Source organism: Ammospiza caudacuta, chromosome 18 (assembly GCF_027887145.1).
Source record: "Ammospiza caudacuta isolate bAmmCau1 chromosome 18, bAmmCau1.pri, whole genome shotgun sequence".
Classification (NCBI taxonomy): Eukaryota; Metazoa; Chordata; class Aves; order Passeriformes; family Passerellidae; genus Ammospiza; species Ammospiza caudacuta.
The window spans coordinates 3566314-3586151 of NC_080610.1; the positions used below are offsets into that span (position 1 = coordinate 3566314).

A 19838-nucleotide genomic window follows, 5' to 3' on the forward strand; every position below is an offset into this window, starting at 1 on the left:
CGCACAGCCGGTGCCATGTACATCTCAGTGTTACAGAATACACCCCGTGCCGGGCTGCCGGCCCCGCGTCCCCTCTGTGCCCTCCCGGGCTGGGCTGCGAGGGGACGCTGGGGCGCTCCGGGGCTCTGGGGACAGGGAGGGCACTTGGGGGTGGCTCTGGGGACAGGGAGGGCACTTGGGGGTGGCTCTGGGGACAGGGAGGGCACTTGGGGGTGGCTCCGGGGTCTCGTCGCGGCGGGCGAAGGCGTCGTGGGCCATTGTCCAGGTCTCGCAGCACCTCCTGCGGCCTCTCCCCAGCGGGTCCCGCTGCAGCCCAGGGTGGGGTCAGCGCCACCTGCGGCACCCACCCGTGACCCTGCCAGTCCCCCTGGCACCGCCCGCGGGCATCCACCCCCGACACCCACCCGTGGTGTCCCCACAGCCCCTCCCGGTGCCCCCGTCCCGTCACATCTCACCCTGTGCCACCCCCGGACTGCGTGTGTCCCCATGTCCCCGTGTCCCCTGTCTCCGTGTATCTGCTGTCCCCTCGTGGAGGGAGCCGGAGCGGTGCCCTGTGGTGCCCGCAGGGCTCTGCCAGCCTGTGCCAGCCCCCACCCCGGGTCCCCATGTGTCCCCCCCAGTGTCCCCAGGGCTCCCGTACCTGCCTGGCCCGGGCAGGGGGGCCCGGCCACCGCGCTGCCACCTCGCCCACTGTGATTGTGACAGGGACGGAGTGGTGTCACCTCGAGTGCCACCCCCTCCTACGACCCGAGGGTGCTCCTGGCAGCACCAGGGTGGTGGCATTGACCCAGCACCAGCCATGTCCCCTCCCTGCCCTGTGTCCCCGCTCACCCACGGTGGCCAGGGCGTACAGGAAGGCCCGCACATGGGTGGCACTGGGCAGGAGGACGGCGTTCAGCGGGGCCATCCACGGCTCCTTGCCCTGCCCCAGCTGCAGCCCCAGGTTCCTGAAGCTCTGCAGAGCGTGTCCCATGCAGGGAAGGGGTGACACTGCTGTGTCCCTGCTGGTGTCACCCCCTGGGCCACCCTGGCTGCTCCCCTGGACCCCGAGGGCTCAGGGATTGGGAAAAGCGGAGCAGCTGGAGGGGTGATGGGACCCAAATTCTGCCCCTGTGCTGTGCCCAGCTTGTGGTGGCACAGCCTGGGGACAGGCAGGACTGGCCTCAAGTGGCACAGGAAGGAGCCAGCCCATGGTGTGTGGCACAGGGGCAGGAATGGCCCTGCCCTGCTTGGGGTCCCCATCATTCCCTGGGGTTTCTGTCCCTCCCTTTCTGGCCTCCCCATTCCTTGTGGGTTCCCATCTCTCCATAGGGTCCACGTCCCTCACAGAGGCCTCCATCCTTTCTGGGATTTCTCTCTGAAGTCCCAAACCCTCCCTGGGGTCCCCAGCCCTCCCCACAATCCTTGTCTCTCCCAGTGATCCCCATCCCTCTGCAGGTCCCCTACCCACCCCAAGGGTCCCCATAATCCCCAAGGATCCCCATCCCTCTTCAAAGGTTCCCATCCTTCCCTGGAGTTCTCATCCCTCCTCAAACTCCCTGTCCATCCCCAAGCATCCACATTCCTCCCCAGGAGCCCCACTCTCCCTAAGGATCCCCATCCCCCCACAGTGTCTCCATCCCTCCCCAGGTCCTCCACCCTTCCCAGGGTCCTTATCCATTCCCAGGCTTCCTGTATCTCCCCAGGGTCCTTATTTCTCCCCCACTCCCCCACCCTTCCCAAGGGTCTCCATCTCTCCCCAACGTCCCCATCCCTATCCAAGGTCCCCACTCCTCCCTGATGTCCCCATCCCTTCCCAAGGTCCCCATCCCTCTCCCTGGTGTCCCCATCCCTCTCCAAGGTCCCCATCCCTCTCTGGTGTTCCCATTCCTTCCCAAGGGTCCCCATCCCCCTCCCTGGTGTCCCCATCTGCCTCCAATATCCCCATCCCTCTCCAAGGTCCCCACAGCTCCCTGGTGTCCCCATCCTTTCCCACGGGTCCCCATTTCTCCCTGGCATCCCCATCCTTCTCCAAGGTCCCCATCCCTCTCCAAGGTCCCCATCCCTCCTCAATGTCCCCATCCCTCTCCAGTGTCCCCATCCCTCTCCAAGGTCCCTTTCCCTCCCCAGTGTCCCCATGCCTCCCAAGATCCCCATCTCTCCCTGGTGTCCCCATCCCTTTGCACGGGTCCCCATTCCTCCCCAATGTCCCCACCCCTCCCTGGTGTCCCCATCCCTCCCTGCTATCCCCATCCCTCTCCAAGATCCCCTTCCCTCCCTGGTGTCCCCACCCCTCCGCGGTGTCCCTGTGCTGTCCCCACCTTGGCGAGCAGCAGGAGCGTGCGGCTGGTGCCGGGCTCTGCGTGAGCACAGCGAAGAAGCGAAGGAAGAGGAACCCACTGATGGAGAAGTACCTCACCTCCTGGAGGGGGACAGGGCCAGCTCAGGGCACAGGGACAGCTCTGAGCTTGCTGTGGTGCTCCTGGGGCTGTGCAGACCCCAGCCCCACCTCGTGCTGTGCCAAGGGGAATTGCTGCTCCACCCGCCTGCGGAGCTGCTGGAAGGCCACCCTCATGGGGAGGGGACACTTGTCCACTGAGCCCAGGATGGCATCGAGGATGTCCCCCAGGTAGCCCTTCAGCAGCTCCAGGCTGCTCTCCTGCGCCTGTGCCTCCAACAGGGTCCCCTTGAAGGAGATCCTCCTGTGGGGACACCTCCGGGTCAGGAACACCGGGAATGGGGGCACTGAGCTGGCCAGAAGTGACCCAATAGGCGTCCCCTTCCTGCAGGGGACACAGGGACATGCCAGGGACATCCACCTGTGCCCACCTGCCCCGGCTCAGCTCCATCTTGCCGGGGTCCAGCTCCACATATTTCTTCTCCTCAAAGATGCAGTTCAGGACTGGCTTCAGGACCTCGTGCAGGTAGGGCAGCCCCATCACCTGCAAGGGGTGGGAGGGCACTGTCCTTGTCCCCAAACGCCCTGCTGGGACACCATGGAGGCGTCCCTTTCCATGCTCACGTTCATGAATGGATTTGGAGGCCAGCGAGTTGGAGCGGAAGAGGGTGTTGGGATCAGCTGGAAGGGCACAGAGGCTGTGGCAAGGTGGGCACAGGGTGACATCCCAGCTGTCCCTGGTGTGCCCAACCCCAGGGACATGTGGCACCTTTCCTGCGTCTCCCTTGGTGTCCTCACTCTTTCTCCATGGCAATCTGGAGCAACCCAGGTTTGGGGTTTCTTGGGGTGGTTCTGGGCACTTACTGGTCCTGGCCAGTGGTGAGGTAGTCCAGGAGGGGCACAGCCAGCCCTTGGCCCAAGAAGGTCTTCACCAACTTGGTGGCCACGTCCTGCCAGCTCCTGAGGTCACCTCCTCCAGGACAGCCAGGGCTGTGCCCTCGGGGGACTGTGGGGAGGGCAGGGTGGGCACAGCAGGGCCTCCACACTGGGGTGGTCACCCCAAAGTTCCCCACAGCCCCAGCACCCACCTGGGCAGGGCAGAGGATGGGCTCGGTGAGGAGCTGGATGAGGGGCTGGTGGTGGTGGGAGGGCAGGACCGTGTCCTGCAGCGGCCTCACTGCCAGCCTCAGGGCACCCAGCTGTCCCCTGCAGTGACACAGGGGCTCACCTGGGTCCTGTGCCCTCCATGGGGGCCACCTCGTGCTGCCCTGGTCACAACCTCCTGTCCCCTCTGCCTGCACTCACCCGTGCTGCTCGGTGGTGCTGGGGAAGGGCAGAAGATGGAAGCAGCCCCTGGTGGGGCCCAGGCAGAGGGTGTCCAAGAAGAACTAGACCTGGGGGACAGGGGCAGGGTCTGGGTGGGTGAGGGGACATGTGCCAGTCCCCTGTGCTGTGCCTCCCTTGGGGGACAGCCCAGGACATGCAGGACATGTGCCAGTCCCCTGTGCTCCCTTGGGTGACAGCCCAGGACACACAGGGTTTGGATGGACGAGGGGACATGTGCCAGCCCCCTGTGCTGCACCTCCCTTGTGGGACAGCCCAGGACACGCAGGATCTGCATGTGGCACTGCCCCCATCCCGGTGGGCTCACCCAGACCCCGCACCGGGGATGCAGAGGTGCCCCCAGCCCCATTGGGGTGTGCCCCGAGCTCCTCACCCGCCCCAGGAAGTCGTTCTTGCCCACCATGTCCCATCCCAAAGCTCCACGCTCAGCACGGCCTCTCCCAGCTCCCCCTCTGGCAGCTCGAACTCAGCACCTCATCCCAGCGAGGCAACCGCGTTTTCTTCGCCACCTGCGGGCACCGGCACTGGTGCCCGACGGTGCCCGAGGGTGCCCGGGGGTGCCCGGGGGTGCCCGAGCCTCCTGGGTCCGTGCAGTAGCCGGTGCCACCCCCAGCAGCCAGCAGTGAGTCACGGCTGTCTCCAGCGTGTGCCCGCAGCACGACACCCGGCCAAAGGGGTCCGAGGTGCCCGAGGCGTCCCGGGGGGCCGGGTCCCTGTGAGGACATGGGGTCAGCAGGGTTTGTCCCCACCTCCACGGTCCCTGCTGCCCCGTGCCAGCTCGCCTGGGCATATGGGGCAGCCAGCAGGTGCCAGGGGGTGCTGGGGGGATCGTGTCCCCATTTCCAGGGAGCCCTTCCTCCTCCAGTCCCTCCTGGCTGTCCCCATGGCCACCCTGTCCCCAAGGCCATCCCGTTGCCTTGGTAGCCGCTTTGGTTGCCATGGCAGCGGGATGCTGCCTCTGCTGGCTGCTCCATCTGTCAGCTGTGTGTGCGTGTCACCGTGTGTGTGTGTGTCACTGCGTGTGTGCGTGTCACCGCGTGTGTGTCCCTGTGCACGCTCACATGCACTTGCACGCACATCTGCACCCCCAAACCCAGACGGGCACCCTGGGCAGTGCCTCAGTTTCCCCAAATTTTGGAACCAAAGGGCAAAAACATGGTGAGAGCCAACCATTCTGGTGGGGACAGACCCTGGTGCTCCTGTGCCCCTGTCCCCAAGCAGGGATGGCAGCACACTTCCCACTGAGCCCCCACGGCATTGTCACATGTGGGTTGGCACCGCTGATGTCCCCAGCCTGGTGCAATGAGGATCCTTCTGAGTATGGAAAGGGGAGGACAAACCCTATGCCACCACTGTCCCCATCCCCTCCTCTCCTCCCTCCCACCAAAAATGAGACCCCGTGATGGTGGTGGCAGCCCCGGGAGCTGCCATCCCCCCACCTGGCCTCGATGAGGTGGCAGCACAGCACCCGCGGGTGGCCCTGCTCGGGGACCCACAGCTCCAGGTGGATCTCACCCTGCACCTCCTGGTTGGGGCTCACAGGTGCCGGGCCGAGCCAGCTGTCAATGCCTGCCGAGGGGGACAGCGTGGGCACCCCATGGTGGCAGCATTGGTCCCGCTGTCCCCCACCCCACTGTGCCCCCCCTCACCCCGCAGCTTGGCTGAGATCTGCTGGTGGCTGAGTGACACCTTGCCGATGGCATCGTCCAGCCTGTGAGGGAACAGACACAGCAGGACACTGCTGGGGACCTGCCACCCCTCGGGGGGGTCCCCAGTGCCCACTCTGCCCGTGCTGTCTCCCTTCCCAATGGTGTCTTCATCCAGCACATAGATGGCGAGGCTGTGGAATCCACGGGGCAGAGGCAGCGTGATTTCCTCACCCCAAAAAGGGTTCAGGCTCTTCCGCACGGTGGCTGTCCTGCCGGGATGGCAGAGGTGGCTGTGCCCCAGGGAGGATCCCCCACTCCTGTGTGTCCCCTCCCCGTGTGGGACAGTGTCCCCGTACCTGGCCACCACCTCGTTGTCCACCTTGACCATGCAGTAGGAATGGCTGGAGCCAGACCTGGGCAGGGGATGGGGGTGCCCAGGGTCGGGAATCCCCCCCACCCTGGAGGCCTCAAACCCCGACAGTGAGGCACTAGGGGTGAGCTGAGCTGCTCAGTCTGAGCCTGGCCCTGCATCTCTGTGTCCCTGTGTCACCCACCCGTGCGTACCACTCTCTGTCCAGCAGCACAGCCCAGCCCGAGTCTCTGTGACACCCCAGGGTGTCAGGATGACACCGCTCTGGCCCTTTCCACCAGAAAGAGAATGGGATGGAGGGATGAGGGATGGATCCAGGGGCAATCCACCCGCTCGCTGCAAAGCCCCTTTCTGCCGGAGCAGCACTGAGGGGTGCCGGCCCTGCTGGAGCCCCAAATCCCCAGGAGGTGCTTCACAAGGACTGAGACCCCGAGATGGACGAGGGACGTGACTCCAGTCTCTGTCCCTGCCATGGGACGGGAAGTGGGAGTGGTTCCCCGCGAGCCCCTTTGCAGTCCCACCACAGCCCCAGGCTGGGTTTGGGGGCGCTGGGAGCAGCACGGGGCACCCCATCATTGTGCAGATCGCCGGCTGTGCCCAGATCCCCGCAATGGGACACCCCCCGAGGCAGGGACACGGCTCCGCTCCCGGCTGCCCAAGCCCTGGGAGCAGCTGGCGGTGCCAAGCTGGCACATGAGGAGGTGCCCGGGAGTGCCAGCTCCGCTGAGCCGTGTCCCGGGCCAGGAGCGGGCAGGGGTCTCCCTGCAGCCCCCGATCACCACCCCACACCCCCAAAGGCGCGGGGGTGCAGGGGCTCCCCGCCACATCTCCCGGGGTGGGTCTGGGGTAAATAGGGGGGCGCTGAGCCCCCCGAGCCACTCACAGGTCCTTGGCGGGCAGGTCCTTCCCCTCCTGCACCCGGCAGCGCAGCCGGGTGGTTTTGCCCATGCCGGCGGACTTCAAACTTCGGGGCGGGCACCTGGGGGGCTGCGATGGGTGCCCGGGGGTGCCCTGAGCCCCCGCGAAGCGCCGCGGGGCTGCCGGCACCGGCCCCCTCCTCTTCCTCCTCCTCCTCCTCCTCCGCCGCCGCTTCTCACCGCCGCTTCTTCCTCTTTCCTCTCCTCGGTGATTTTGCTGCCGCTCTGCTCCCACCTGCGCCAGGCGGGCACAGGGCGAAGGGCGAGCAGGGGGAGGTGGCACCGTGCCCATCGTGGGGGTCCCATCGCCAGCCAGCGACCGGACAGCAAAGCCACCCCCCGTCCAAGAGGCGGGGAAACTGAGGCACGGCAGAGCGGTGGCACCTGTGGTGAGGGGCTCCTGTCGTGTCACAAGGGGTGACAGCGATGGGGGGCTCGGTCTGGACCCCAAAGTGCCAAAGTAGGGAGGGAGAATGGGTAAACCCTGGATTTGGGGATCAGGGGAGGAAGGAAGTGCATGGGACCCCCCAAGGGTCCTCCGGGAGACCCCAGCCCTCAGAGGGGACACCCGGTGCCAAATCGGGGGGACTCCAGCAGGTCTTGGGGTGTCTGTGGGTGCAGCACCCCAATGCCACCGCTCCCTGCACCAGGGACCCTGAGCCAGAGAGGATGGGGGGCGAGGGGGGACACCCCTGGAGGGGCTGTGGAATTTGGGGTGCTGGCCAGCTGTGTCCTGCTGGCATTGTCAGGGTGGGTGTCACCCAGGGAGTGCTGGAGGGGCTCAGAGGAGGGGTGCTGACTCTTGGGGGGCTGATGATGGGGTGCTGCTCCTTGGGGGGACAATGTGGGGCACGGGGTGATCGGGGTGCTGCTAAAGGGGGGCTTAGTGAGATCCTTGGGGGCTGCTGGGGGGGATGAATATAGGGGTGCTGATTTTTGGGGGCTGTTGAATTGGGGGGTGTCACCCAGCGGGTGCGGGGTTCTGGGGGTGTCGCTGGCAGGGGGTGTCCTCGTGTGGGTGCTGCATCCTGGGGGTGTCACTGGCGGAGGGGGTGTCCCCGTGTGGGTGCTAAGGGAGGAGGTGTCACTGGTGGGGGCTGTCACTGGTGAGGGGTTTCACTCTGTGGGTGTTGGGTCCCCGAAAGGGGGATCACTGGCGGGGGCTGTCACCTTGTGTGTCCTGGGGGCTGTCACTGCCAGGGGGTGTCCTGGTGTGGGTTTGGGGGAATGTCACTGCCAAGGGGTGTCCCCGTGAAGGTGTTGGGTCCCTGAGGGTGTCACTGCCGGGAGATGTCCCGGTGCCGGGTCCCTGAGGGTGTCCCGGTGCCCGGAGGTGTCCCGGTGTGTGTCTCTGAGGGTGTCACTGCCAGGGGATGTCCCGATGCCGAGTCCCTGAGGATGTCCCGGTGCCGGGAGGTGTCTCGGTGCCGGGTCTCTGATGGTGTCGCGACCGGGAGCTGTCCCCGTGCTGGGTCCCTGAGGGTGTCCCTGCCGGGAGTTGTCCCGGTGTGTGTCCCTGAGGGTGTCCCTGCCGGGAGGTGTCCCGGTGTGTGTCTCTGAGGGTGTCCCTGAGGGTGTCCCTGCCGGGAGGTGTCTCGCTGCGTGTCACTGAGGGTGTCCCTGTCAGAAGGTGTCCCGGCGTGTGTCTCTGAGGGTGTCGCTGCCCAGGGCCTGGCGGGCGTTCGGGGCCGGCCCGGTTCCCGCCGTTTCTCCCTCACGGAGGCCGTTCCAGGCCCTCTCCCGCCCCATGCCGGTCGCGGGGCGGTGCCGGTGGCGGCGGGGCCGGAGGAGGCGGCTCCAGGTCCCCTCCCCGCGCCGCCGCTTCCGCCGCCGCCGCCGCCCTGAGCCGGGCGGGCCCGGCGGGGCCGAGCGGGCGGCGGGGCCGCCATGAAGCCGAGCGGAGGTGAGCGGGAGCCGGGCGGGGACACGGGGAGGGCTGGGGCTGTGAGGGTGACCGGGGTTTGGGGGGCTCTGGGGGTAACGGGGCTGTCCCCCCGCAGAGGAGCCGGTGCTGCTGGCGGAGCTGAAGCCGGGCCGGCCCCAGCGCTACGACTGGAAATCCAGCTGCGAGACCTGGAGCGTCGCCTTCTCCCCCGACGGGGCCTGGTTCGCCTGGTCCCAGGGACACTGCGTGGTCAAACTGATCCCGTGGCCCCTGGGAGAGGCCGAGCTGTGAGTGCGGAGTCATGGAATGGGTTGGGTTAAAAGGGACCCTAAAGCTCGTCCAGTGCCACCCCTGCCCATGCAGGGACACCTTCCACTGTCCCAGGGTGCTCCAAGCCCTGCCCAACCTCGTCTTGGGCACTGCCAGGGATCCAGGGGCAGCCACAGCTGCTCTGGGCACCCTGTGCCAGAGCCTGCCCACCCTGCCAGGGAACAATTCCTAATTCCCAATATCACATCCATCCCTGCCTTCTGGCAGTGGGAGCCATTCCCTGTGTCCTGTCCCTCCATCCCTTGTCCTCAGTCCCTCTGCAGCTCTCCTGGAGCCCCTTCAGGCCCTGCAAGGGGCTCTGAGGTGTCCCTGGAGCCTTCTCCTCTCCAGGTGACCACCCCCAGCTCTCCCAGCCTGGCTTCAGTCCCTGGAGCATCTCCTCCTCTGGTCTGACTCCATCAACTCCACATCCTTCTCATGCTGGGAACCCCAGGGCTGGGGCAGCCACAGCTGCAGGCGGTGTCTCATCTGAGTGGGGCAGAGAGGCAGAATTCCCCTCCTTTCCTGCTGCCCACATTGCGGTATCAGCCCAGGGTGTTTCAGCGGTGTCCTCCCGGTGCTGCTCTCCATCCATTCATTCCCCAGCTTGGATTGATCCCAGGGGTTGCCCAGTGTGGGGTGAGGATGGGTGCATGGAGCTGGGTGGTCTCGGGGTGAACGCTCCCCCCATCCCTGCCTCCCTCCAGCGGCTGCAAAACCTCGGAGCGCAAGAGCCGGGGCGGCAAAGCGGAGACCTGGAGCCGTGGGGCAGCCAAGGAGAAGACTCTGGAGTGTGGGCAGATCGTGTGGGGCCTGGCCTTCAGTGCCTGGCCAGCAGCTGAGGATGGGGACACAGATCCTGCCTGTGCCGTGGGGCTTCCCTGCCTGGTCCTGGCCACCGGGCTCAACGATGGGCAGATCAAGGTGTGGGAGGTGCAGACAGGTGAGCAGCCCTCGCTGTCGTAGCTTCAGGCTGGCTGTCCCCTTGTTCCCCTGTGGAAGGAGATCCCATCTCCTCCCTTCCCCAATACCTGCCCTGTCCCAAGCAGGGCTGCAAGAATGCTCTGCCTCATTCCCCGAGGATGGATGGCACTGAGCCTGGCTCCTCTCTGCAGGGCACCTCCTCTTCAGCCTCTTGGGACACCAGGATGTTGTCAGGGACCTGAGCTTTGCTCCCAATGGAAGCCCCATCCTTGTGTCAGCCTCACGGGACAAGACCTTGCGCGTGTGGGACCTGAGCAGGGATGGTAGGAATGTGCAGGGATATCCCTGTGCTGGGTCAGGGAAGGGGGAGAAACCAATCTTGGGAGGGAAGGTGGTGGAGGGGACCTTTGGGGACAATATTTGAGGCAGAAGGGGACAGCCATGTGACAGGGAGCAGTGTAACCTGGGAGATGCAGGAGGGCATTGCCTTGGGATTTACCCAGGGAATCCCCAGCCCAATGTGAATTCCCTCTGGGGAAAGGGAGGGAGAGCAGAGCCAAGGAGTCCTGTTCCCCTCTGGTGACACATTTCTGCTGTCCCCAGGGCGGCAGGTGCAGGTGCTGTCGGGCCACGTGCAGTGGGTGTACTGCTGCTCCATCTCCCCAGACTGCAGCATGCTCTGCTCTGCTGCTGGTGAGAAATCGGTGAGTCCTGCAGGATGGGAACTATTCCTGTACCTGCTGTGTCCCCAGAAACCCCCCTGGAGAAGGGCCAGGCCGTGCTACCCTGGCTCCTCAGGAGCTGGAAGCTGTGAGCAGAGCCCACGTGCTTTAACCCTTGGGATGCTCCCAGCCTGATCCCCTGCCCAAATCCCACAGGCCCTGCTGTGGAGCATGAGATCCTACACCCTCATCCGGAGGCTGGAGGGCCACCAGAGCAGCGTGGTGTCCTGTGACTTCTCCCCGGACTCTGCGCTCCTTGTCACCGCCTCCTACGACGCCTGTGTCATCATGTGGGACCCCTACACCGGGGAGCAGCTCAGGACACTGCGGTACAACCACCTGGGAGGGGACACAGCAATGCCAGGGAGGCTTTTAGGGCTGGATGTGGCTTTCCCTGCTGGATGGGCACAGCCACCACGTCTACACTGTGGTGTGGGACACTGTGGGACAGGCAGAGCAATGCCAGGGAGGTTTTTAGGGCTGGATGTGACTTTGCCCACTGGATGGGCACAGCCACCTTGTCTACACTGTGATATGGACATGGGGACACTGTGGGACAGTGCCAGGGAGGTTTTGGGGCTGGATCTGGCTTTCCCTGCTGGATGGGCACAGCCACCTTGTCTATACTGTGATATGGACCATGGGGACACTGTGTGACAGTGCCAGGGAGGTTTTTAGGGCTGGATGTGCCTTTCCCTTCCCTCTGGGCACAGCCATCACCACTCCTCTGCTTCCAGAGGCAGGATAGGGGTCTGGCTTGCCAGGTTTGGTGGCTCTGCCAGCCCCAGCTGGGGAAGGGGCTGGTGGCAGCTCAGAGGTGACACTGGGATGTTGTCCCCACCCACAGCCACGTCCCGTTGCACTCCACGCTGGACTCCAGCAGTGAAATCCACACCAGCTCCCTGCGCTCCGTCTGCTTCTCCCCCGAGGGGCTGTACCTGGCCACGGTGGCAGATGACAGGTGAGTGAACCCCTGTGGGGACCCAGAGGAGACCAGAATGAAGCAGGAGCTCAGGAGGTGGGGAATAAATGCTCCAGATCCCCACCAATTCCTGGAATCAGGAGAAGGGTCAGGCCTGTGGGAACACCATGGCTGGGCTGCGACAAGGGTGGGGGTAGCAAGGTCAGGGTCCTGTCACCCTGAGCTGAGTCCTGTGTCCTCCTGGGTGCTGTGCCACCCTCAGCATGTCACTCACTCAGCAGGGGACAGTCCTCCGTGGAACACTCCTATGGGAAGCAAATCCTTTTTTTCTGTCTTTGGGTGATCCCAGAGGCTTTATTTTGGCAGCAGGCACTGCACTGTGTCCTCTCCCTTTCTCCACAGGCTCCTGAGGATCTGGGCCTTGGAGCTGAGGTCTCCAGTGGCCTTTGCCCCCATGACCAACGGTCTGTGCTGCATGTACTTCCCACATGGAGGATTCATTGCCACGGGGTGAGTAAACAGGAGAAGAGGGTGGAGAAGCACAGGGTTCCTCCTTCCTCCTGCAGCTCAGCAAATTCTGGCCTTCCCTGGGCATAGTTTTCTTGGGCTGGGGAACACATGCTCATTTGGGGACAGCTGGAATTCCTCGTGTCCCTCTGCCCTGAGCTCAGGGTTGTTTGTTTGGATCCCATTGCAGGACCAGGGATGGCCACGTGCAGTTCTGGACAGCCCCGAGGGTCCTCTCGTCGCTCAAGCACTTGTGCCGCAAAGCCCTGCGCACCTTCCTCACAACCTACCAGGTGCTGGCGCTGCCCATTCCCAGGAAGCTGAAGGAATTCCTCACTTACAGGACTTTTTAAGGCAGCAGGGAGAGCAGAGCATGGAGGTGAGCTCCAGGGCTCGGCCTGGGCTGGTGGCGCCGCAGGAACGCCGAGCTGTGAGCCAGGAGCGTCGCTGCTCCGTGGTTTTGGGGCTGTGGAGGGCTTTTTTTGGTGTCATAATACAAAAACCCAGCAAAATCCCACACAGAGCTGTGGTGGCCCTGCAGGGGACACGGGTGGGCCACAGGTGCCCCTGTCCCCTGCTGCCTGCTGGGTTGGGTCAGGTGCTTCTGCTTCTGAGTGCAATGGTGTGGGATGATGGTGGAACAGCTGCTGTGGGAGCAGAGCTGTTGTCACCTGCACAAATATGGGGCTGAACCCCCCAAACACCCACCTGGGAATGTCCCTCCATCCCGCTGGAGCGTGGGCTCTGCTGCTCTCCTGGTGTGGGCAGGAGTGGGACAAGCCCGAGCAGGTCTCAATTAATAAAAATTGATTCCTCATGATTTCCCTCCTGGCTCGCTCAGGTGACCTGGGAGTGCCTGGCACCGCCCTGGCTGCCAGGGAGGGGTGGCAGGGGTGTCCATCTGTGGGAAGAGGTGGCTTCACCCCACCCCCTGCCCCCATTCCTCTGTTGTTTTCTCTCCGAGCTGCAGCGTGGCACTCAATCAGCCAAATTCCCAGACATGCTGAGCATGCAGAAGTGTTTTGTTTGTCCCCATCCTCCAGCTTAGCTGGTGGCTGGAGCAACAGCACGTTCCCTTGTGTGCTGGCAGACTTTGTGGAGGGAATTCTCTTCCAGACATCACCAGGATGTTGTTTTTCCCTTGGGAACAGCTGAACACTGAAAGCTGGTGCATCCCTAACCCCCCAGCTCCTTTCAGGAGGGAAAATCAAAGACCAGTGCGACCTGCTGGGCTTTGGAGGCACCTGTATTTTCCCATTGGGAATAGTGCTAAAAAACAACCTTTTTACCCTGACTGTGCGCTCAAGGCTTCCAAAAAGGATCTGGGAAGCTGCAGGAAGCAGCTCCAGGCATGGGGCTGATGGTCCTTCCCAAATCCAGCAGCAGATCCACCCGGCAGGATCAGGCTTCAGCCACCACCAGGTCCCTGGTGACCTGGAAGGCGGCGATGAGGGAGCTCAGCTGGATCTTCTCGCTGGTGCCAGCAGCCAGGCGGTACCTGGAGAGGGACCAAGGGCAGCTTTGGGGGTTTCCAGCATTATGTGTGCCCCCCACAGCCATGGGCTGTGTGCCAGCAGTACCCAGGAACCACCAGGAGCCACCCCAGGGTCCCCACAGTGGGGCAGTGACACTTACTCGATGTCTGCCAGCTTGATCAGCAGCTGGATGCGGATGGAGGGGGGGAAGTCAACTGTGGAGAGAAGGAAACACTCAGTGAAGGCCAGGGGGAAGCTTGGCCTCTCCAGGATCATCTGGAGGCAGAGCCTTTCCCCACCTCTGTGCACAAAGAGATGGATCTCAGTGAGGATGTCCTGCAGGGCCAGGCCCTTCAGCGTCTTCAGCTCCATGATTTCTGGGATGAGAGCGAGTCAAGGCCTTGCTTCCAGGTGTTTCCCTGCCACATCCCACTCCTCATCTTTCCAGCAACCCCAAGAGCCTCCCCAGTGAACAGCACCCACCCCAGAGGCCACAGAGATCCCTGGGAAGGAGCAGGACTTATCCCAGCTGGGAATGACCCCCAGGGTAGAGGATACTGCGGTAGGCTGTGGAAAAATCCTGGTTCAGCATCCAGTCGAGGATGTTGGCGATGTCAGACTTGAGGGGATGTCCCGTGCAGGTGTAAACATTCTCCTCTGTCACCTTCCCAAAGGCCATGGAGGTGCTCTGAGGAAGAGGAGGGAACAGGGAGGATGAAGAAGCCCCTCCAGCTCAGCTGGCCAGGGGCTGATGGCCACAGTCCCACCTGCAAGATATTAAGGGCCCTGCGCATGTCCCCGCTCGAGAGGGTCACCAGAGCCTTCATCCCGTCCTCGGTCACGTCCACCCTGGAACACAACACCATGGGAGTCCGGCCTGCTGCTCCTCCCTGGCAGGGCATGGGGCACAGGGGGGATCCCCACTCACCCCTCCTCCTGGATGACGTGCTGGAGCCGCGGCACCATCAGCTCCGGGGTCAGGGGCCCGAAGCGGAAGCGGGTGCAGCGGGACTGCAGGGCAGGAATGATCTTGGAGAGGTAGTTACAGATGAGGCAGAACCGCGTGTTCTCTGTGAACTTCTCGATCACTGCCAAAAGGAGGGAGGGGAGGAGGGTCCTGGGGCTGCCTCGTCCTGATTCCCACCCTGTGAGGGCTGGATGAGGCCATGGCTGCCCAGTGTGGGATTCCCATGGGGTTGGATTCCCTCACCTCTCCTCAGGGCGTTCTGAGCATCCTGGGTCATGGCATCGGCTTCATCCAGGATCACCAGCTTGAAGCCTTTCCTAAGAAAAGGCGGGTTTGGTGCTGGGATGGGATGTTTGTTCCCAGGCTGGCTCCTGAGAAGCCCCTCTTGCATCCTCACCCTCCCTGCTTGCTGGGCATGTTCCTGCCCTCCCAAATCCCCTTCCCAATCCAAGTGCCAGGGCAGGAGGGTGCCAAAGAAATGGGGAGTTTTGGGAAGCCCAGACCCAGCACTTACTTAAAGATGGTCCTGGTGCTGGCAAAGCTCAGGATGGGCCCTCGGACGATGTCAATGCCCCGGTCATCAGAGGCGTTGAGCTGGAAGGGAACGGTGTGGATCCACATCCTTGCATCCCATTCCATCTCATTCCATCTCATCTAATTCCATCCCATCCCATCCCATAGATCCCATGGATCCCATCCCTTCCCTTCCCATTCTATCCTATCACATCCCATCCCTTTTCTTCTTCACCCCATCCCATTCCTTCCCATCCATTCTCCTTCCATCCCACTCCATCCCTTCCCATTCTATTCTCCTCATCCTTTCTCTCATGCTTTCTCTTCCCATCCCGTCCCATAGATCCCATCCCATCCTTTCCCATCCCATGGATCCCATCCCAATGCCATGGATACCATCCCAATCCCACCCCACCGCGTTCCCGCTCACCTCCAGCACCATGGAACCGAACTCCCGCTCCCGGTAGAGCTGTCGGGCACAGGCCAGGATGGTGGATGTCTTCCCGGTACCGGGCGGCCCATAGAGGAGCAGATGGGGGAGCCGGTCCTCGCTGATGAAGCGCTGCACTGCGGGATAACGGGATAACAATGGGATAACAATGGGATAACACCGGGATAACGGGGCTGGGGGACACCGCGCGGGGAGGGATTAACTACCGGTGCTGAGGATGTCCCGGTGAGATACCAGCTCGGACAGCGCCTGCGGACGGTACTTCTCCACCCTGCAGCGGGGAAGGAAAGGAGAGGGCAGTGAGCGCCGGGGCAGCTCCCGCCGCGTTACCCCGGTATCTCGGTGTCCCGGTGTGCCCCCGCTCCCGGCCGTACCACGGCAGGTTTGCGCTGCCCGCCGGCGCCATCTTGGGAAGTCTCGCGAGAGCTCCGCCTGGCGCGCGAGAGCTGCGGGGCGGGGCCGGCCTGAGGGGGCGGGCGGGACCCGGGAAATCCCGGCCGTGCCAGAATCCCGGGATCCCGGGGATAACTGCATTGGGAATGCCGTCCCAGCCCTTAACCACCCTCACAGGGAGCAATTCCTGCTCAGTATCCCATCCAGCCCTGCCCTCTGGCACTGGGAGCCATTCCCTGTGTCCTGTCCCTCCATCCCTTGTCCCCAGTCCCTCTGCAGCTCTCCTGGAGCCCCTTCAGGCCCTGCAAGGGGCTCTGAGCTCTCCAGGTGAGCACCCCCAGCTCTCCCAGCCTGTATCCAGCCCTTGCAGCATCTCCATGCCCTCCTCTGGGCTCACTCCAGCAGCTCCAGGTCCCTCTGTGCTGAGCCCCAGTGTTCCCACTGGGATCTCACCTGAGTGGAGAGGGAGAATCCCCCCATCCTGCTGTCCCTGGAACGAGTGACCTTTAAGGACCCTTCCAACCCAAGCCATTCCATGATTCTGTGATTGTGGGAAGAGCATGGTGCTGATGTTCACCAGCAATCCTGGGGACATCATGGCAGCAGGAATTGCTGGATTAAAGTTTTGGGAAAGCACAGTGCACCTGCCCTCAGAACACCGATGGGATGAGAGGGGCACCTTTGGGTGCAAAGACACCTGAGGAGAGGAGATCTGGGATCCTCCCAGTGCGACAGGAGCAGCAAACTCCAGAGGTGGCTGCCAGCACAAAGTGCCTTCATCCCTGTCCCTGCTGCTTCCCAGTGCCTCTGGAAAAGCCCTGGAGCCTCCTTTAGAGAAGTAGTTTGGAGGGCAGAATCAGCCCAGGCTGCTGGAGCGATGCTCCACTGCTGTTCTCATCCCAGAAAGTAAAGCAGGCAGGAGTCAGAGGCACAGGCCTGAAAAACACAGGTGGAATGTGGATGGGAAGCAATCCATTGGGAAGCAGAGATACAGGGCAGGCAAAAAAATCCCTATAAAAGTGCTATTACTGACAAGGGAAGTGAAAACATCAAGAGCTCCAGGCTGGATCCTATAAAACCCCAAAAATCTGCTGGAGGGCAGCTGCTTTCCTTGGCTTTTCCCCATTTTTTTCCCCTGCAGCCCCATAAAGGAAAGCAGGAGCTGGAGGCTGAGGGCAGCAGCCTCAGCTGACCCTCTGGGCACGTGACAGCTGTGACAGATGGCCCTTCCCTTCGGAGCCTCCAGGTCCTTCCCGGGCACCTGGGAACAGCCGGGAGCTGGGATTTTCCTGCACCTCCTGGATCCAGAGCTGCTGCTCTCCCCGTGGATCTGCCTTTGCTTGGGGTGGCTCTTGTCCTCCTACATGGGTTTTTCCAGGTGTTTCCCCATCATTAATAAATCCTGGCTCCAGAGCAGGCAAAATCTTTGGGTTGTTGTTTAATGGGGTTAAACTGGAGGGTGTGTGCCCCTGGGATGGCCCTGATTTCCCTCCTGGCTGGAGATGAGGGGACTGAGGTGGTGGGACAGAGGTAGCGGTGACAGAGCTGATGGGATGGAGATGATGCGACAGGGAAGGTGGGACAGGCATGGTGGTGACAGTGTTGATGGGACAGAGATGATGGGGACAGGGATGATGGGACAGGGGGACGGTGACAGGAATGAGGGTGATGGAGATGAGGAGACAGATGATGGGGCAGTTGTGATGGTGACAGAGGTGGTGACAAGGATGATGGGACAGAGATGATAGTGACAGGGTTGAAGGGACAGAGATGATGGTGACAGAAATGATGGTGGCAGGGATGATGGGGACAGGGATGGTAGGACAGAGGTGATGGGACAGAGGTTATGGTGACAGGGTTGAAAGGACAGGGATGATGGGACAGGATGGTGGGGACAGAGATGATGGTGGCAGGGGTGATGGGGACACAGATAATGGGATGGAGGTGATGGGAACAGGGTTAAAGGGACAGGGATGATGGGGACAGGGTTGAAGGGACAGGGATGATGACAGAGATGATGATGACAGGGATGATGGATAGGATGGTGGGGACAGAGATGATGGTGGCAGGGATGATGGTGAGAGACGATGGGGACAAAGATGATGGTGACAGGGTTGAAGGGACAAAAATGATGGTGACAGCGATGATAGCACAGAGATGATGACAGAGATGATGGGACAGAGGTGATGGTGACAGGGTTGAAGGGACAGGATGGTGGGGACAGAGATGATGGTGACAGGGATGATAGGACAGAGGTTATGGGACAGGGATGACAGGACAGAGGTGATGGGACAGAGATGCTCTTCCACAGAGGATTAAACAGGTGCTCCCTGAGAGCTGATATGCCAGGGGTGCCCCCACCCCATGTGGAGCTGAAGAAGTTCTTTGCCATATTAATAACCAGGAAATCCCAATGCTGATACCCAAAGGAGCAGCTCACCCCAAGCTGGAGCAATGAACCCTCATGGGGGGGTTTTGGGGGAATTAGGTGGGAAACCCCTGGTGTGGTGAAATGGTGTTGGTTTGCCAGGGTGGAGTGGCCATGCCAGGGCATTCCCTCTCCCTTGCCAGCAGGATGTTATGCCTGGAAGAGCACCTTTGGCACCGAGGGAACATTAACCCAGTTTACAGACTCTGAGTCACTCCAAACTCTTTTCTCATTATGGACAAAACCCACAGAAGTCAATTAAAATATTACCAGATATTTTTATATGGACTGACTGTGCCATTCCCACTGCCTGGAATGTTCATCCACCTCTCAGACCATGGCCAGCTCCAAGCATGGGAGCTATCCCACAGGCTGCTGTAGGGATTTTTGGGAAGGATGAGGTTTGATGGACACCCAACATCCCTGCAGCTGCAGGCTTTTGGGATGGGTGCTTTTATCCCAGTGGAGTCTCCCTGCTTGTAATTTATTTCATATTTCTCTTCCCTTCCCTTCCCTTCCCTTCCCTTCCCTTCCCTTCCCTTCCCTTCCCTTCCCTTCCCTTCCCTTCCCTTCCCTTCCCTTCCCTTCCCTTCCCTTCCCTTCCCTGGCAGTATTTGATGTCACAGCCAGCCTTGGGGACAGGACAGAAAAGGGACATTCCAGCTTGGGGATGAGCCTGGAAATTAAAAACTTAAAATTTCTAATTAAAAAAAAGGCAAAAAAATCAGCAATTTCCCAGCTTTTTAGCCATATCCCAACTCGGAGGGAGTTGGCCACTGTGGGCACAGATAAAGCCATTGGGAATTTGGCTTTGTGCTCCCCGGAGCTGGGAGGGGCTGGCATTGGGACGCCAGCTGGGAATGAAGTCACACATCCAGAGGCAGGGAGGTCACAGCTCTGAGGACGCTGTGCCTGGAGCAGGTGAAGGCTCGGGGAGCACCATCCTGGCTCCGTCTCTCCGGAATAATTCCCGAGTGTTGGCCAGGTTTGGCCTCCATTGCCCCAGAGCAGGAATCCCCTGAACCCCCCCAGTGCCCCAGACCCTCCAATGTCCCAGACCCTCCAATGCTCCCCCAAATACCCCAGATCCTCCAGTGTCCCAGACCCCTCCATTTCCCCAGATCTCCCAGTGCTCCAGACCCTCCAATGCTCCCTCCAGTGCCCCAGATCCTCCCAGTGCCCCAGACCTTCCCATTTCCCCAGAGCCCCCATTTCCATTCTCCATCTCTGCCCCAGCCCCCATGATGCCCCATTTCCCCCCATTACCTCAGGTCCCCCACATTCCCCAGCCTCTATTATCCCCCCAATGCCCCCACCACCCCATTTCCAGCCCCCCCTCATTTCCCCAGCCCCCCAATGTCCAAGTCCCCCTTCCTCATTTACTCCCCATTACCCCAGACCCCCCCAATTATCCCAGACCCCCATTTCCATCCCTCCCATTATCCCAGACCCCAATTTCAATCCCCCTCATCCTCCCTGCCCTCTTGCCCCCTGGTGCTCCCCTCCTGTCCCATTCCTGGGGTCACAGGGACTGGGATGAGCATGGATGGACTGGAGGGATGGGGATGGGAATAGGGATGGGGGGAGATGGATGGGGGAGAGGGATGGGATGGGAATGGGGAAATTCCTGTGAGGATGGGGAGGTGTTTGAATGGGGGATGGGGATGGAAGGATGGTGATGAGGA

The 19838-nt window shown here is 62.1% G+C and overlaps 3 protein-coding genes across 3 annotated transcripts; 1 reads left to right on the top strand and 2 right to left on the bottom strand.

Moving 5' to 3' along the window:
• Positions 1–30: 30 nt before the first annotated feature.
• LOC131565862 (rasGAP-activating-like protein 1) lies at positions 31–6688 on the bottom strand. Its single transcript, XM_058816945.1, is given in 21 exon segments — positions 31–125; positions 207–306; positions 836–964; positions 2301–2350; positions 2353–2401; positions 2489–2681; positions 2809–2941; positions 3002–3075; positions 3242–3332; positions 3335–3383; positions 3466–3583; positions 3683–3771; positions 4095–4132; positions 4135–4191; positions 4194–4230; positions 4353–4434; positions 5161–5290; positions 5371–5410; positions 5504–5639; positions 5727–5783; positions 6624–6688. Coding segments are annotated over 21 exon segments (1812 nt in total).
• A 1786-nt stretch (positions 6689–8474) lies between these two features.
• Positions 8475–12746, top strand: WSB2 (WD repeat and SOCS box containing 2). The gene is made up of 9 exons (XM_058816792.1): positions 8475–8560; positions 8658–8829; positions 9559–9794; positions 9967–10098; positions 10379–10479; positions 10654–10826; positions 11345–11458; positions 11822–11929; positions 12117–12746. The coding sequence occupies exons 1-9, from the start codon at positions 8545–8547 to the stop codon at positions 12277–12279; spliced, it is 1215 nt and encodes a 404-aa protein (XP_058672775.1). The 5' UTR covers positions 8475–8544; the 3' UTR covers positions 12280–12746.
• A 415-nt stretch (positions 12747–13161) lies between these two features.
• On the bottom strand, positions 13162–15738 carry RFC5 (replication factor C subunit 5). The gene is made up of 10 exons (XM_058816794.1): positions 15707–15738; positions 15539–15603; positions 15312–15448; positions 14883–14962; positions 14612–14685; positions 14330–14489; positions 14169–14250; positions 13960–14089; positions 13562–13778; positions 13162–13424 (listed from the first exon to the last, which is right to left on the bottom strand). Exons 1-10 carry the CDS (start codon positions 15736–15738, stop codon positions 13328–13330), a joined length of 1074 nt encoding a protein of 357 aa, XP_058672777.1. The 3' UTR covers positions 13162–13327.
• Between the last annotated feature and the right edge of the window lie 4100 nt (positions 15739–19838).

Coding starts and splice junctions, on each gene's coding strand:
- WSB2 (XM_058816792.1), top strand. Junction 10,480..10,653: donor CTGCTGCTGGTGAGAAATCG/GTGAGTCCTGCA, acceptor CAAATCCCACAG/GCCCTGCTGTGGAGCATGAG. Junction 10,827..11,344: donor GAGCAGCTCAGGACACTGCG/GTACAACCACCT, acceptor CCCCACCCACAG/CCACGTCCCGTTGCACTCCA.
- RFC5 (XM_058816794.1), bottom strand. CDS start 15,738: ATGGCGCCGGCGGGCAGCGCAAACCTGCCGTG. Junction 14,686..14,882: donor AGCACCAGGACCATCTTTAA/GTAAGTGCTGGG, acceptor GCCTTTTCTTAG/GAAAGGCTTCAAGCTGGTGA. Junction 13,779..13,959: donor TTTTTCCACAGCCTACCGCA/GTATCCTCTACC, acceptor CTCTCATCCCAG/AAATCATGGAGCTGAAGACG.